This window comes from Nymphalis io, chromosome 29 (assembly GCF_905147045.1).
Source record: "Nymphalis io chromosome 29, ilAglIoxx1.1, whole genome shotgun sequence".
NCBI classification, from domain to species: domain Eukaryota; kingdom Metazoa; phylum Arthropoda; class Insecta; order Lepidoptera; family Nymphalidae; genus Nymphalis; species Nymphalis io.
Window position 1 is genome coordinate 653,741 of NC_065916.1, and position 12,636 is coordinate 666,376.

General features: G+C 40.7%; 1 protein-coding gene across 2 annotated transcripts in view; it reads left to right on the plus strand.

The window, feature by feature from the left end:
- Nucleotides 1-12,636, plus strand: part of LOC126779445 (poly [ADP-ribose] polymerase tankyrase) — a 43,381-nt gene that overhangs the window by 25,630 nt on the left and 5,115 nt on the right. For both annotated transcript variants that reach the window (XM_050503405.1, XM_050503406.1), the window contains exons 11-17: nucleotides 3,304-3,457; nucleotides 4,687-4,755; nucleotides 5,475-5,640; nucleotides 9,573-9,718; nucleotides 9,926-9,999; nucleotides 10,722-10,954; nucleotides 12,218-12,430. In XM_050503405.1, the coding sequence (XP_050359362.1) occupies nucleotides 3,304-3,457; nucleotides 4,687-4,755; nucleotides 5,475-5,640; nucleotides 9,573-9,718; nucleotides 9,926-9,999; nucleotides 10,722-10,954; nucleotides 12,218-12,430 (1,055 nt within the window). The remainder of the gene's footprint in view (nucleotides 1-3,303; nucleotides 3,458-4,686; nucleotides 4,756-5,474; nucleotides 5,641-9,572; nucleotides 9,719-9,925; nucleotides 10,000-10,721; nucleotides 10,955-12,217; nucleotides 12,431-12,636) is intronic.

Consider the following 12,636-nt stretch of genomic DNA (forward strand, 5'->3'; position numbering starts at 1 on the left):
GGTAGTGACAATCACTGAACTGAGTTGCTGTTCGTCAACATGGCTTCGACAGCGTCACTATGGGGCGGAGAGGGGGGCGGGTCGTAAAATAACCCATTTAATGGTATAAAAAACTCCTGTAAAATTCCTGTTGTCTGGCTGTTACTGACTCACTCACCATTCAAACAACAAGTATTACTGGATGAGTGGGTGGTACCTACCAGGCTTGCAATAAGCCCGCTATCGTATATACTTGAATCGTTTTTTTTAAATATCGAATCGTCACAACTTGCCATTTCAAATCGAAGTAGATCGCTGTTATATCAAAATTAATGCTTATAATTAATCTTTAGCTATGTGTTGATGTGATAAATTAATTACTTATTACATATAAAAAACACCAATTGTTTTACGAGATAATTAAATAATGAACATAGTTCAAGTTTATCTGTGTTTTTTTTTTAATTTTAAAGGTGAACTTCCGTTTAAATCTCGAGCTTGTATCGTATACATATTACGCATCACGGTCCCACGTTTTTTGGGCAATTTAAACGATTATCGTCGTGTCTGAGCGAATTCATACGAAACATTAATTTATTTTACACCTACTCATGAACTCATGAGTAGGTGTAAAATAAATTGTGCAATATAAAACTATATATTGTTATGATGATATCAATCAATCAATCAACAGCCAATCGTTGTCCACTGCTGAACATATGCCTCTCCCAAGGTGCGCCAAAGCTCCCTGTCCTCCGCCTTCCGCATCCAGTTGGTGCCCGCCACCTTCTTAAGGTCGTCGGTCCACCTGGCTGGAGGGCGCCCTACGCTGCGCTTGCCGATTCACGGTCTCCACTCTAGGACTCGTCTGCTCCAACGGCCATCGGTCCTACGACATACGTGACCAGCCCACTGCCACTTCAGCCTGCTAATTTTGCAAGCTATGTCGGTGACTCCGGTTCTTTTCCGGATAATCTCATTTCTGATCTTATCCTTCAAAGATACTCCGAGCATAGCTCGCTCCATAGCACGCTGAGCGACTTTGAATTTGTGGACTAGTCCCGCAGTTAGTGTCCACGTTTCGGCACCGTATGTCATGGCAGGTAAGAGGCATTGGTTGAAGACTTTCGTCTTCAAACATTGCGGTATAGATGACTTGAGGACTTGACGAAGGTTGCCAAATGCTGCCCATCCCAAGCGAATTCTTCGATCGGCTTCCTTCTCGAAGTTGTTCCTACCGACTTGTATTATCTGTCCTAGGTAGGTATATTCACTAACAACTTCGAGAGGTTTCCCCTCGACGTATATCGGTCCCGGCACGACATGCCTATTGAACATGACCTTGGTCTTGTTCAAGTTTATACCGAGACCGACACACCGGGAAGACTCGCCTAGGCTACGCGGCATTTCGGTGAGTTGTTCCAGCGACTCTGCTATGATGACGATATCGTCGGCAAATCGAAGGTGTGAGATGTACTCGCCGTTTACATTGACTCCATACTCAGTCCAATCCAGCGTCTTGAAAACGTCTTCCAACGCGTTGATGAAGTTTCGGGGATATTACATCCCCCTGTCTCTCCCCTCTGCGCAGTTGGATCGCCTTCGTCTTACAGTCCTGGATGTGGACAGTCATTGTAGCGGCGTTGTACAGACATCTTAGTACCTCGATATATCTCCAGTCGATATGACATCTCTGCAATGAGTCGAGACACAAATGCCATACACAGCGGCTGATTGTACTCTTCTGTCTTCTGTACAATCTGCCGAACAGTATGGATGTGGTCCACGGTGCTGTAGCCTGATCGAAAGCCGGCTTGCTCTGGGGGTTGGAACTCGTCAAGTCGTCTGGCGAGACGGTTCGTGACGACTCTTGAGAACAGCTTATACACGTGACTCAGGATCCCTCCTGAGTCACGTGTATAAGCTGTTTTCAAGAGAGTTTTATCACCTTTCTTGAAAAACAGTACCACCTCACTCCCGCTCCACTTTTTTTTTTTTGGGCGCATCTGCCATTTAGGAGGGTTTGCTCATACTCGCCGCGCTAGGCAGGCGTGTTGGCGAGCGCAGTAGGGGGATGAGATGTTTATGGGGGGGGGGACGCTGCTGCCCATCCCCCCTTTTCCCCGTCCCTCGGTCGCCTCTTACGATACCCACGGGATGAGATTGGGGGAGTACTATTCTAAGCCGGTAACTCCACGACGTTATTTTGATGATAGGAAAAATATAATTCAACGATGAAGCTCTATATTTTTATTTATTTTATTTAATATTTATTAATAAAAGCATCTTGCGAGATGAATTCGGATCACTTCCTCTTATCCCACGGAGTTGAAATTTAAAATGTCGGTTCAGTTGCGATGACAATGCATTTTTCTGGTTAACATGATCTGTTTCTACCAGGCTCGGCTTCAGACGGAGGAAATCCTCAACGATTAACAGTATAGACATTTAATTATGTTAGCCCGTTTCGTGTTTTACTAAAAAAGTGAAAAACTTCCTTAGTTTTAACTAACTAACTTTAATCTTTCCTTAACTTCGCGCGCGGGATAAAAGCGACGTCACGGTAGCATGCGAAAGCAATCCCGTGGCGCTCCCCGTTAAGACAGAAAGGGTACCGCTGGTTTTTTAATGGGTATTCCGATGTTCGGGGCGCACTTGGCGCCTTGGACACCGGCGAGCCCCACATACCCCCCACTGTTCCCGTGGAGAAAACGCGTAAAGCGTTTTTACAGCGTTAAAAAAAAGATAAAAGCGTGGCTTCGCGTCACCGACATTACATGAATGTTTATATAATGAAATCGTTGAAAGTACATATAATTTAAGTATTGTGGAAATTAATGAGAATAATAATGATTGAAATGTATACAAATAATAACATAGAAATAGTATAAATGTTTTTTAACTATTATTTATTAAAATTAAACTTTATTAATATTTTGTAACGAGTCTGCGACATACTGTGTATTTTGATGAATAAAAAACTATATAATAAAAAGCATTATGCTTGGAGTACCAGTAGATGTGAAAATTGGACAATTATATTTAACGGATTCAAGTTTTCATTTCTATCGGCTATGACTGCCCGTTTTTTTTTTGTGTTGTGATAAATGAAATATGAATTCCCGCGACAAAATGGCGGATTTATTATATTTCGAAGTTTATTTTCCCCATTTTTAGAACATTTGAATAAAAGATTTCCTTTAAAAAAAAAAGGTAATATGAGTTTCCTTACTCATATATTTTTTTCTTAATCATTAATTTTGATGTACTCATTTGCACAGCGATAAGTGACGGTCATCATTACATCAAGTATGTTTTTTACAGATGCCTGCTCGAATGCAGCGGCCCTACGTCTCCTTGAGGCGGCGAGGACGGGCGACGTGGAGACGGCTCGTGCGATTTTGGACGCTCGGCCGCGTTTAGTTAATTGCCGAGACGTCGACGGTAGACATTCAACGCCACTGCATTTCGCCGCTGGGTTTGTTAAATATTTCTGTAAGAAAAAAAAAATTTTCGACTAAAACAAACTTTGAGCTAATGGTGCCTCGAAGTTGGATATATTGGTGAGGCGTTGGGTATCCTGCTGATTGAATTATAATCACAGATTAAGCACATGAAAATTCAGTGCTGCTTGCCCGGGTTTGAACCCACGATCATCGGTTAAGATTCACGCGTTCTTACCACTGGACCGTCTCGGCTTAATTTTGTATCAATTAGACCAAAAAAAGTTGCTAGTAAACAAATATAAAAGAGATGAATTATCAATCACAGTTAATAGTCTTTATTGAGTCAATTTTCAGTCCGATTCATCCGTTTAGGAGGTAGGGTGCCACAATAAATGTCAATTAGATTTAACAAAGGCATAGTTGCGGTGATTAAATTATATATTATTAAATATTAAATTATATACATTTTTATATTTTATCTATTTGTGTTTAAATTTTTTTTATATTTCCCTTTGGCTTAAATTCACACGTTCTATCCACTGGGCCGTGACGGCTCTGTCTTTGTGTACATGCTAATTAATTACTTCATTAATATTAATGTTCGCTCAGTGTTTAAAATATTTCAAATAATATTTATTGTTTATTTTTAAAAATAATTGAGTTAAACACATTATTCCATGTTTTTATTATTGGTAACACTAAAATTCTTCATATACTTTACTTGTAGGGCTTTGTGCTATCCGTCTGGGTAGGCATTTAACATATCTACCAAACCGGTTCGAAGGGTGATTTAGCTGGTTACAACAGACACGGGAGACATAACATCTTAGTTCCCAAGGTTGGTGGCGCATGGCAATGTAAGCGATGGTTAATATTTCTTACAGCGCCAATGTCTGGGCGGTGGTGACCACTAACCATAAGTGGCCCATTTTCCCTACATATTAGATACTAATAATAATAATATCTTGGGACATTTTCACACACGGCCATCTGATCCCAAATTAAGCTTGTACAAAGCTTGTGCTATGGAAACCAGACAACTGATATACTACATATAATACTTTTTTTTTGGAAATACATACTTATATAGATAATTACACCCAGACTAAAGACAAACAGACATGTTCATGCACACAAATGTCTGTCCTGGGTGGGAATCGAACCCACAACCTTCGGCGTGAAGGGCAAGTATCTACCTATAAAAAAGAGTTGACAAACAAGGTAGAAAAACACTGGCATATTCAATCTATTTTCCTTACAGATATAACAGACTACCCCTGGCACAGCTACTGTTACAGAGGGGGGCCGATGTCCATGCTAAAGATAAGGGGTGAGTACTGTTCAGTTTGATTGCCTCGTTTGTCCAGTGGCTTGATGTAAGGCCGCAGACTTGGTGGTCCTGGGTTCAATTCCCAGGTCGGCCCAATAAAAAGTTATTGGGTTTTTCTGTCAGAAAATTCTCACTAGCAGTCCGGAGTCCGAAAGTTGCGAGTGTGTACACTCCCGTGCCTCGGAAAGCACGTAAAGCCGTTGGTCCTGCGCCTGAACTCTTTCCGGTCGTGTCGGATTGCCGTCCCATCGGATTATGAGAGTTAGGGAATAGAGAGTGCACCTGTGTTTGCGCACACACTTGTGCACTATAATATCTCTTGCGTAGTTGGTTAATCTCTGTTGAGATTGGCCGCCGTGGCCGAATCCGGTCTGGAGGACATTATTACTGTTCATTATTGATGGCAATTAAAACGTGGTGTAATTCGACCTTTTGAAACTGAGACACGGGTGGTGACGTCGGCAAAGAGATATCGTTACTTTTTTGATTATGTAGAAACTTATATATATATACAGGTACACAGAAATAACAAAGGAAGCCGTTATTTTGATATAACAAATACACTTCATTTTTTTTTTATTTGTATAGATGCGTGGATGGCAAAAATTTTGAAAAGTCAATCGAGCGAAATAATTCCATGGGCGGTGGTCACCACTTACCATTAAAAAAAAAGGATATGGAATATGCAATGATATGTTGATTTTCTCATCCCCCCTTAGAGGTCTGGTCCCGCTCCACAACGCGTGCTCCTACGGACATTTCGAGGTCACGGAGCTGCTGGTATCGGCAGGGGCTGGTGTCAATGCAGCGGACCTGTGGCGCTTCACGCCTTTGCATGAAGCGGCCGCGAAGGGTAAAGCGGATATCGTACGGCTACTCTTGAAGGTGAGAGTAATATGTACTTGCATGCTAGCTAGCTTAGTGACTACACCTGCGTAGAGTTTTTTTTTTCCTACAGTGGAAACCTTCAGAAAGGTACCCGGGTCCCATGGGGGTGGAACCGGGTTATGTGGCATTCTTACCCACTAAAACCACTGCGATGGCCGTCCTCAGCACGGAACGGAGAGGCTGCGGGATCGTGTTGATATAACGCATCCGCGGCCTCTCCCGTGCTTTGCTTCAGGACTTTCATTTTCAGCTATGCATACTTGCAACGTAAAGCGAAGTGTTTATCTGTCTCTTATCGGTATAAAATAAAAAATGCGTACGTCTCGTTTGTGTGTGTAAATTATATATTTAAAGAAAAATTAAATAAATGTAGCATCAATTAAAATAAAGAGTTCCGTAAATAAAATAACTGTATTTTACTTATTATTTTTATAATGACATATAATCTCTATTTACAAAAGACAATAGTATATGTAGTATATCAGTTGTCTGGTTTCCATAGTTCAAGCTCTGTACAAGTTTAATTTGGGATCAGATGGCCGTGTGTGAAAAATGCCCCAGGATATTATTATTATTATTATACAGACAGAGCTTCTATTGGTTTTGTAATCTTTGTATGATTAGCCGTTGATGCCTTGCATTCTAGACCCAATGCTTTTGATAAGATGTTCCTACGAATACAAGTTGAATATATTATATATGTATGTATGTATATTTTTGTGTACTGCTGTTGATACAATTTACCGATTACCACCTTCACGGATTACTATTAAGCCTAAGGGTTGACTGGCAGAGAATACCTTCTGGTATTAAGTCCGCCTCTCGTTCCAATTGCATATTATGGTGGTCAATAAGTTTAGAAATATATACAGGGTTACAGGGTAATATGTCACGATCCTTTTAAAGGGTTATAGTTCAGGACAATAGCTATCAAATGACCCCCAAAATGCTTATGCAAAAGTGTATCGTTTTCGAGTTATTAATTTTTTAATATTTTTTTTATTTAAAGGATGTTTAAGATTCTAAAATTCAATAAAAAAAAATCAACGTATTTTCCCTATTTTTTTTGTATTTCTTGCTAGGGTACATCCTAGTTAATAATAACCAGTTATAAAACAAAAACAATCTTCAAGCATTTTTAAATTACAGATCCAAAACTGTACAACTTTTCGATTTTTAATTTTGATTCTTTAAGTTACTCGCAATTTTTTTGTAAAAATCACTATGGCTCTTATCGTGCGGATCATTTTAAAAACATCTGCGTTTCCTTAGCTATCCATCGGTACATAAAAAGTACAGTAACAATCATAAACTCAGGAGAAAATTAGATAACAAAGAGACCAGGTAGGAAATTCTAAGAAATGCTATTGTTAAGAAATTAAATCTGGATCAAAGACAAAAGGACCTCAATGCAAAGTAGTTAAATATTATTTTTAATAGGGGTAATAGGTAAAAAAGGAGAGATAAACCAGAGCTGTTTGTGGAATACTATTATCAATTCCTTTGAATTTACCGTCATTTTTTCTAATTTCCTTTTATCTCATTTCTTTTAGGAATAAGAGTAATAAAACCTTGTCGGGGTACATAATACTCACTGTACTTGCACTGCTCGTATAGCGTGGACGCGCTTTAGTGAATATTGATCTCTTAAATTTTTGAAAAAAACCGCTTCGTTTACTGGACTCTGTTTCTTACAACTTCGTGACTCGGCTAGCTAAAAGGAATTTGTGATTTGTGTTTATGATAACTTGGCGCGTAAAAAGGACTATTATGGCTGCAGAACAAAATTCTTCTCGTCGTCCGTACTCTAATGAGGAATACGCTGACATCTTATTTTGCTATGGATATTGTAACGGTGACGCCGCAGCTGCTCGTCGTGAGTATAATCGTCGATTTCCGGATCGCCGGACACCTGACAATAGTGTCTTTATTGGTGTGTATCGTCGAATTAGAGAAACTGGTCGCGTGCAAAGGAGACAATCTGATTCCGGACGCCCTCGTGTCCGTTCTCCAGATGAAGAAGATGTAATTATTCGTCATTTTCGAGAGGACCCTACAGTTTCCACCAATATTGTGGCGAACCGACGGGGCGTATCTCAATGGAGAGTCTGGTTTACTGTCCACGCGGCTGGATTGTATCCCTATCATTACACACCCGTACACGTGATTGAAGAAGGAGATCCTGCAAGACGTTTAGATTTTTGCCGATTTATGCTACACTGTGATGCAGAAAATCCCAATTTTTTGAGAAAAATTTTATGGACAGACGAGTCAAAGTTTGACTAAGATGGTATTACTAACTACCACAATATTCGATATTGGTCTCAAAAAGAACAGGGAAACCCTCACAAAAAGCGATTAAGCGGTTCCCAAAGACGTTTCTCGGTAAACGTCTGGATGGGGATTATCAATGATAATCTTATTGGGCCACATTTCCTACCTGATAACTTAAATGGTGAAAGTTATGAAAGCTTGCTTAGAGAAATCCTGCATGAGTTACTCGAAAATGTTTCGCTGAAACTTAGGCAGAGAATGATATTCCAGCATGATGGTTGCCCCGCACACTTTCGAATGTCCGTAAGACAGTGGCTAGACAGCAATTATCGTAATAGATGGATTGGCAGAGGAGGACCAATCCCATGGCCAGCGAGAAGTCCAGATTTGACTCCGATGGACTATTATGTCTGGGGGCATATGAAAACCCTGGTTTATGATGTTTCACCAGTACAAACAATTGAAGAACTCAAAACAAGAATAATGAATGCTGCAAATTCTATTCGACATAGCTTGAGTAGTGTTGTAGTAAAAAGTGAATTAAGAAAAAGAATGCGTATTTGTATACGAAATAGGGGATCTCATTTTGAACACGAATTATGAATAATAAACAGTGTAATTTCGAAAGTATGGAGTAACTAAAAAGATTAAGTATTTTGTTTTTGATTTAAATTCAAAATTGCAATGACAGCTCTGGTTTATCTCTCCTTTTTTACCTATTACCCTTATTAAAAATAATCTTTAACTACTTTGCATTGAGGTCCTTTTGTCTTTGATCCAGATTTAATTTCTTAACAATAGCATTTCTTAGAATTTCCTACCTGATCTTTTTTTTTTTTTTTTTATAGAATAGGAAGGCGGACGAGCATATGGGCCACCTGATGGTAAGTGGTCACCAACGCTCTTAGACATTGGCATTGTAAGAAATGTCAACCATCGCTTACATATCCAATGCGCCACCAACCTTGGGAACTAAGATTTTATGTCCCTTGTGCCTGTAATTACACTGGCTCACTCACCCTTCAAACCGGAACACAACAATATCAAGTATTGCTGTTTTGCGGTAGAATATCTGATGAGTGGGTGGTACCTACCCAGACGAGCTTGCACAAAGCCCTACCACCAGTGGTCTCTTTGTTATCTAATTTTCTCCTGAGTTTATGATTGTTACTGTACTTTTTATGTACCGATGGATAGCTAAGGAAACGCAGATGTTTTTAAAATGATCCGCACGATAAGAGCCATAGTGATTTTTACAAAAAAATTGCGAGTAACTTAAAGAATCAAAATTAAAAATCGAAAAGTTGTACAGTTTTGGATCTGTAATTTAAAAATGCTTGAAGATTGTTTTTGTTTTATAACTGGTTATTATTAACTAGGATGTACCCTAGCAAGAAATACAAAAAAAAATAGGGAAAATACGTTGATTTTTTTTTTATTGAATTTTAGAATCTTAAACATCCTTTAAATAAAAAAAATATTAAAAAATTAATAACTCGAAAACGATACACTTTTGCATAAGCATTTTGGGGGTCATTTGATAGCTATTGTCCTAAACTATAACCCTTTAAAAGGATCGTGACATATTACCCTGTAACCCTGTATACAATAATTTAGGGATTCGACTAGATGTAAAGGTTAGTTAAATATGGCAGCACGGCGCGGATCCCACGCGGCGGAACCGCGACGGGCTGACGCCGCTGCAGCTCGTGCGCGCCGGCGACGGCGACACGGCGGACGCGCTGCGCGGGGACGCCGCCCTGCTCGACGCCGCCAAGCGCGGGGACCTCGCGCGCGCCAAGTGAGTCGTCTACACCGTTGGAGTGCACACACTTCCGACTTCCAGGCTCCAGTACCAGCTCTAACTTAATAACTTTTTAACGATCCCAGGACCTCGAGGCCCTATATCGAGCCTCTAGACTAATAAGGGACATTGTCGCTGATTGGCGGCTGTGACTGTGTCAAAATCCAAATATATGAAATCGATTTTTGTTTTTTTTTTTTGCAGGAAATTAATAACTCCTCAGAATGTCAACTGTAGAGACGCACACGGAAGGAATTCGACGCCACTTCATCTTGCCGGTAAGTGCAGATAGATCAGCTTAGAGACGTTATTGCTTTTGTAGGGGTGTAACACGCGCAGTTACTAAAACCGGAATGAACCGGTTCGCGCGGGCGACCACGTGACTCGCACTCTCGCATGAGTAGCGTTTGAAGTGGCATGCCGTTTCGTTTGTTATTCTTCTAGTGTAATTATCTGGGTAAATATGTAGTGACATAACTATAGATAAATGGAAACATGTTTGTCTAGAAAATACATAAACTCCAGGGTGGAAACGAGGGCTTAGATACAATATCAAAACGTATTATCATTAACTTGAATGATTTATCGAATGTAAGCGAAGTTGAGGATGAATACGAAATGAGTTAACGAAATTCACGATAAAAATTTACGTTAATTACATATAAATTACGTTTATAATATCATGATAATGCCTTCATGACATGCGGTTACGCCGGCATTTCTGAATTAAACTTCTCTTTAACTAAAAATTAAATTAAATGTTCCACTTTTGGGCTAAGACCTCTCTTTGAGGAGTGGGTTTTGGAGCTTATTCCGCTGCTGCTGAGCTGATCCTCATCCGATACGTGTAGGTTACCTCACGATGTTTTAAGATGAATTGTAAACTTAATTTAAGCACATGAAAATTACGTGTTCGCCCGAGTTTGAACTTGGAATCATCGATTAAGATTCATTGGGTCTCCACCATTGGGCCTCATGATATACCAATCTTTACCATTAGCCGGCTACAATAACTTGGAGGTTGCCGAAGCTCTACTCGAAGCGGGAGCGGCCGTCTCCGCCAGGGACAAGGGCGGCCTAGTGCCGCTTCACAACGCTGCTTCGTACGGGCACGTCGAGTTGGCGGCGTTGCTGTTGAGAGCCGGTACACCCCCTAACGCAGCCGACAGGTGGGGCTTCACCCCTCTACACGAAGCCGCTCATAAAGCGCGGACCCAATTGTGTGCGTTACTGGTGAGTTCTATGTTAGATATGAGTTTTATCATAAATAATCAAAATATACTTTCTTCTTACACACCCTTATGATTTTTTATTTATAACTAGTTTCCGCCCCTTTGTAAGGGAGGAGGGTAGATGTTGGGTAGCTTATGTGTTAAGTCAGGTTCCAAATTTCATTCAAATCCATTCAGTTTTTCAAATTTTCATTCTTACAAATGTTTCGTTTTCGTGTTTATAATTTAAGCAGGATTTTGAATCGTTATTTAGTACGATTAAAAATTACTGATGCGGAATTACTGATACGGAGAAGAACCGGCATGAAACTCAGTATTTACTCTTTTTCGACATCTTGGGACGTGGATGTGGGAGACACTTCTCCACTGTCAAGCCTCGGACAGCCGTAACATACTTTTCTCGAAGCCATTCAGGGCAATTTAAAGCCTATATAACTTTGCTTATTAATTAATATGTTAATTATAAACAATTAAATTATTATTTATCCACCATGAAAATTAACGAATACTAACTCCGCTACACGGCTTTTTCTATACATATAATAAAGCAGTACATATATATATATATACATATAAAATTAAGACCATTTTATATTTATCATAACTCAATTTAAAACTCATGTTAATTGACGTGTGCGCTCGGGACACGGTAAGGGACTAACCCAGACTTCGAGCGTCAAGAGAGTAAGATTTCGAATGTTAAATGACGTCAGTGTAAGATTAGTAATTGTAGGCGCGTCAATGTGTGCGTGAGACCGGTACACGAGCTCACGTGCTTACACGACAATTCTCGTGAATACCTTTGTTCTGATTTATTTATTAGTAAACACAGAAATTTGGAATAAAATAATTAGTGTTTATCCTACTAGATGCAAGTGCAGCATGCAAAAATGTAAAAGTAACTTTAACTCACTATCAGAATAGAATAATATAGAAATACTTGTTGGTATGGCTTTGTCCAAGCTCGTCTGGGTAGGTACCACCCACTCATCGTGTTCCGTATTGTTAAGTTCCGGTTTGAAGGCTTAGTGAGCCAGTGTAACTACAGGCACAAGGTACATAACATTTAAGTTGGTGGCGCATTGGTGATGTAAACGATGGTTAATATTTCTTACAATGGCAAAGTCTATTGGCGATGGTGATCACTTACCATCAGGTGGCATATTCGCTCCTCCGCCAACTATTCAATAAAAAAAAAATGATGTCCATCTCTTGCCGCGCCAAGAAAAGTTCGACTCAATAAAGCGTGGACCGTCCCCCTCAGCTGGCGCACGGCGCGGACCCGTTCCTCAAGAACCAGGAGGGGCAGACGGCGCTGGAGCTGTCGGGCGCCGACGACGTGCGCTCGCTGCTGCAGGACGCCATGACGGGCACGGCGCCCAGCGAGCTCGGCCTGGCGCCCGCGCCCCCCGCGCCGCCCGCGCCCCCCGCGCCCGTGCTGCTGCCCAGCGGGGACACCGCGCCGCTGCCGCTGCCCGTGAGTACCCCCTCCCCACTTACGTGCGTATGTGTACCAGTGGTGACGAAAACAATGTATTCCATCCATCCACAATAAAGCGATTTGATAGAATAACTCCAGCTTCTCATCGTAGAATAACTATGTGGCGTCCAACCAGATATTTATCACGTCGCGCTCACCAGTTAAGATAATGTGTCGCCACAACTTAATCCCTTTTCCGTAAT